The sequence below is a fragment of the Octopus bimaculoides genome, chromosome 24 (genome assembly GCF_001194135.2).
Source record: "Octopus bimaculoides isolate UCB-OBI-ISO-001 chromosome 24, ASM119413v2, whole genome shotgun sequence".
In the NCBI taxonomy this organism is placed as follows: Eukaryota; Metazoa; Mollusca; class Cephalopoda; order Octopoda; family Octopodidae; genus Octopus; species Octopus bimaculoides.
This window is the reverse complement of record NC_069004.1, coordinates 10331514-10336941: the sequence shown is the minus strand read 5'-3', so window position 1 is coordinate 10336941 and position 5428 is coordinate 10331514. Positions and strand designations below refer to the sequence as shown.

At 38.0% G+C, this 5428-nt stretch overlaps 1 protein-coding gene across 2 annotated transcripts in view; it reads left to right on the top strand.

Annotated features, from left to right (window-relative positions):
• Window positions 1–5428, top strand: part of LOC106869790 (regulator of nonsense transcripts 2) — a 44685-nt gene that overhangs the window by 29962 nt on the left and 9295 nt on the right. For both annotated transcript variants that reach the window (XM_014915651.2, XM_014915650.2), the window contains exons 25-29: window positions 271–372; window positions 1030–1089; window positions 2617–2755; window positions 4456–4595; window positions 5234–5417. In XM_014915651.2, the coding sequence (XP_014771137.1) occupies window positions 271–372; window positions 1030–1089; window positions 2617–2755; window positions 4456–4595; window positions 5234–5417 (625 nt within the window). The remainder of the gene's footprint in view (window positions 1–270; window positions 373–1029; window positions 1090–2616; window positions 2756–4455; window positions 4596–5233; window positions 5418–5428) is intronic.

Here is a 5428-nt window from a genome sequence, read left to right as displayed (position 1 = left end):
CGCTAAAAATAACAGACCAACAAAAAAAAAAACAAAAAAACAACCAAGATTCAACCAAATCAAAAAATAAACCCAAATACTAAGTGAACAAAGATGAACCACCCCACTTCCATTAGGCATACACACATACGCACACACACAATCATATACCCCCGTGATTTCATTTCAATTCTATTGAAAATGACAATTATTTCTTTAAAGTTCATTTGTTTTATTAATTCCGTATTTTGTTGTCTATTCTTCATAATATTTTGTTTATTCTGTTGGCAGGTTGCATTCTATGCTACCAAGTGCCTGACAGCTGTTTGGAATATCCGTTACAATTCCATTCACTGTGCTGCCAACCTCTTGGCTGGCTTAGCCCCATATCATGTAAGTACTTTCAATTTCCTGAAAAAAATATATCTTCTAGTTTCTGGCCAGAATGGCAGCAATGTTAATTCTGGAGTTGTTCAACCAGCTGGCAGTTTCTGTCTTGTGACTTGTGTTGTATTTAACTTTGGCAGCATTTACATTTTCAAATGACCTTGTGCCATTTGTCCTCTTTTTACTTGTTTGTCATTGGACTGTGTCCATGCTGGGGCACTGCCTTTGAGAGTTTGGTTGAACAAATTGATTTAATATGTATATATGTATGTATGTATGTATATATATATATATATATGCACAAAATCAAATTCTCATTTAACGAAAACCGCATGTGGGCCAAAAAATCATTTTTGTTAAATTCATTTAATAAAAATTAAAAAAATATAGTAAAGAATGATGTATTGCTTGTTGTAATACCACACACTCATTTCTTTGATTTAAACTATAGTTATGAATTTAAAAGGAATATGATCAAAAATTTAATAATTTTTTTCCTAATGAATGAGAACAAAAGAAGTTGTTCAGACAACAACAAAAATTGATATTCATATATGCTTCTCAGCTGTGTGTGTGGACGCATGCACATGTGTAAGAATATGACATTAACTCAACTTTTATTCTATTTTATTATTATTATTTTTTTGTTGTTTTGCTCTATAGGAGCTTGTTGCTATTCAAGTGGTTGATGGTATCTTGGAGGACATCAGGATTGGAATGGAGGTAAGCCACCTTTTAGCATACACAAGCACACATACATACATGCATACATAGCCTGTTTATATGTTTTTATTTTTTATTTCTCTAATATTTACACCATTTTGATTAAAAACACAGATATTTACATAGATTGTTGCTTCAGATAACACGATAGGTTTAGTGTGGTACATTTGGTGTATTTCTCGTGTCACACAACAGCAGACATATAAAGTGACAGGAATAGTTTATTGTAAACATGACAGAAGACATAAAGACATATATGGTAAATTTATTTTCACTCCTAAGGGAATACATTGTGAAATTGTTAGTTTTTTTTTTGAAATTTACTAAATTTTGTAATCTGCATCATCACCATCATCATCATTTTGCATCTGCTTTTCCCTGCTGGCATGGGTTGGACAGGTTATTACATTTCAAATTGGTTCATATTTGTACTTATTGCACTTTGAGACAAGTCACAGACTGAGATGTCTCACTTGTAATGTAGACGGATAGAAGTAGTATGTGAGAGAGTGATAGCAGTCACTAAGGAGTGCCCTGTGACAGTAAAGTCGGTGGCCTTACCTTGTAATAGAGATGGTAAGTGGTAAGTGAGAGTGGAAGCTGTCACTAATGAATGACTTGTGATAGGAGAGTATCATCATCATCTGTTTTCCATGTTGGGTTCGATGGTTTGACAAGATCCACCAAATTGCAGGACTATGTCTAGTTCCAGTGTCAGCTTCAGCATAGTTTCTATGGCTGGATGCCCCTACTTAATGCCGACCATTTTACAATGTGTACTGGGTGCTTTTTAAATACCATCAGTAATGACTGAATATTGTACACAGACAGACTTGGATGCCTGGAAAAGCAACTCATCCATTTTGAATTGGAAACCCTTGAGTTGACACAGTAAAGTGATCTCTCCCTAAAATGATAATGATGCCATAACTCACTGATTACAATATAACTTTAATCCTGACCATACTTGAGATTGTCATACTGAAGTATTTGTGTTTAAATTAGAATCCCAGTCAAAACCTTAGGAGGAATTTCAACCATGTTTCATGGTCTGCTACCACAATAGCTCCTTTATAGGATCCAGTTAGCTCAAGACATCATCAAGAGGAACCACGTCCGGTTTCGGCCCCTACTTCTCTACCGTTTTGACGTGGCGGGGCCCCCCCTTTCAGAGGTGTCTTCAGCTCTGGTGTTGGGTGCATGTCTTCTTTCTTCTATTCCCTGGCCTCTTCGATGCAGCATCATCGAGTGGTCAGTGTCCGACTGACTGTCTTGTCAAATTCCCCTTTTTTATACCTGCTGCTAGGCTCCAGCAGGCTGCCCCTGGAAATATTAAGAGGTCAACACTGATGTAATGGAAACCAGTTTGTAAAGTTAGAGATATTTTATTAAACCCTCCTAAACTGTTGGTTGTATTAATTGTAACGTATTGATAATTTATTTGTTAGAAATGTAATTAGAAAGGGTAACAACAAAAGAAAGGAAAAAACTGCCCCCAGCTAAATCCTGTTTCTGTGTCCTTTCTAGATCAACCATCCCAAGTACAACCAACGGCGAGTCAGCGCAATCAAATATCTCGGAGAACTCTACAACTATCGCATGGTAGAATCTTCTGTTATTTTCAAAGTCCTTTATTCGTTCATCTCTTTTGGAATATCATTAGAAGGTAAGTTGGCAAGTTTACCTGTTTACCTGTTTTACTAATCACTTTGTAGAATTTAACCTTTTTGATACCATCCTACCCAAGATGTCTCTTGGTTCTATGATACACACTTCTTGTAACCCTTTCGTTACCATATTCTTGTTGAACTGCAAGGCACATGGCTCAGTGGTTAGAGTGTTGGGCTCACAGTCATAGTGAGTTTGATTCCTGGACTGGGCTGTGTGTTGTGTTCTTGAGCAAGACACTTCATTCCATGTTGCTCCAGTTCACTCAGATGTAGAAATGAGTTGTGACATCACTGGTGCCAAGCTGTATCGGCCTTTGCTTTTCCCTTGGATAACATCTGGCAAAAAATGAATTGTACCTGTAATTCAAAGGGCCAGTCTTGTCACATTCTGTGTCATGCTGAATCTCACCTGAGAACTACGTTAAGGGTTCACGTGTCTGTGGAGTGCTCAGCCACTTGCACTGAATTTCACAAGCAAGCTGTTTTGTCGATCAGATCAACTGATTTTAATTTAACCCCTATAGAAAAGATACCAGACATCTAAGCTGATTGCTATATGTGGGTTTGACAGATCTGTGGTGCTTCATGGTACCAATTATCTTTGATTTGTTATTTCTTCTGTAAACCCCAATAAACTGATGTTTTCCCACCCCCCTCTTCTGAAGAGGCTCTTCACTGAGACCATTATCCACTTTTCCACTCTGCACTCATTGTCTCTTTTACATCACACACTGAATTTAGTCATCTCTTTTTGCAAATTTTAGCTGAATCTTCTAATTTCTAGCACTCTTCCAGTTCACTTTGTGTCCTTACCTTTGATGTACTTCAACATCAAGCCTTCCCCTCAGTCTTATGTATCCTATGCTGCTGTGTATCTTGCTACTCTTCAACCTCATTTATGGCATGTTTCATGCAGCTGGATGAGAAAAAGAAACCCCTTGTTACTAACAGCTCCCTAAACTTCTACCACATCTTCATTAATTTCCACTGTTGGCACTAATTAGATCCCTTGGGTAACAGATACTATCAGTGACATTTTGTACACCATTTGAGCAGCCTCCCATCTTCATTTGATGGTTGTTCTGATTTTTAATTCCATCTACCATTTCTGACCTGGAGAGGGTGGATTGTTAAGTTGGATCTATTCATTAATGTTGTACCTCGTTACCAAGACATTTGACTCTTAAGTAGTTCAGTCCACTTCACTGCTGTTAGCAGGCAACAACACTGTAAAATTCATAAGGAGTCTGTTATCTTTCATACTGAGTTCAGTTCTTGTGTGGAGCAAGCACTGGAATTTGCTGCAGTCTTCTGGCACAATCGGCTCCTATCAAACTGTCCAACCCATGCCAGCTTGGAAAATGGATATTAATGATAATGATGAGGATATACAAGTAAGGGGGATGAAGTGTGACAAGTTGACTTATCCAAAATCTTTATTCACATCTTTAACTGTGATTTTGTGTCATTCATCCCTGCCTAGTGAGCACCTTACAATACCTTTCATTAAGTCAGAACTTTTTACAAGAATCTGTGTTTTCTGCTTCTAACTATAAACTTACCGTACCCACTCCTTCTCTTAAAACATACACACGTTTTCTATTACTATTGATGACAATCTATATTTCTAAGAATATTGAGCCGTCGTTATTGATAATATAGTTCTGACATGGATTTTCTGTGTTTCTTATTGCAGATAACGTACCTTCTGCTCTGGACCTTCCTGATCATCTGTTTCGCATCCGTTTGGTTTGTGTTCTGCTCGACACTTGTGGACAGTATTTTGATAAAGGTTCCAGTAAGAAGAAATTGGATTATTTCCTTGTATATTTCCAGGTAGAGTTCCTTTTTGTGCATTACCATCATCTCTATCACCACCACCATTATCATCACCTCAATCATCATCATAACCATCACCACTGCTGTCTTCATTTTACATACATTTTCCCATCCTAGTATGGGTTGGACAGATCTCGAGTGTTTTGCTATCTGCTGCAATCCTTCATTTTGCATACGCAGCTGTAGTGAAAATTCATGAATCACTGAGGTTTTTTTTGTCAGTCCATTAGTAAGTAAGTACTTGTGCCCATGCTGGTGTCACATAAGAAGCATCTATTGCTGGTGTGATCGTAAAAAGCATGTGCGCCAGGTGTCACTTAAAAGGCACCCATACTGGCGCCACATAAAGAGCACCTGTGCCGGTGCCATGTACAAAGCACTCCGTGTTGGTGCCACATAAGGAATATCCATGCAAGTGCCACCTGAAGGGAACCCATGCTGATTCCCCATGTAAAGGGCTTCCATGCTGGTTGTCATGTAAGAAGTACCTGTAAAAACACCTGTGTAGGTGTTGCATATAGAGCACATGTACCAGTGTCACAACACACAGAGCACGTTTTTTTTTTTGTTTTTTTTTTTTTGTCAAATTTGTAATTTATTTCTGACTTTTAGTTTCCTACTATGTTCTGTTTCAGAGGTATTATTGGTTCAAAAAGAAACTTCCATTGTGGACAGAGGATCATCCTTTCCCAGTTGACGTTGACAATTTGGTGAGGGACACCATCGAAGCTGTACGTCCTAAGCTGAAGCTACTGGAAAGTGAAGAAGATGCGTACAAGGCAGTTGATGATCTTGAGAAAGAAATCAAAGCCAAGATTGGTGAGTTGGAT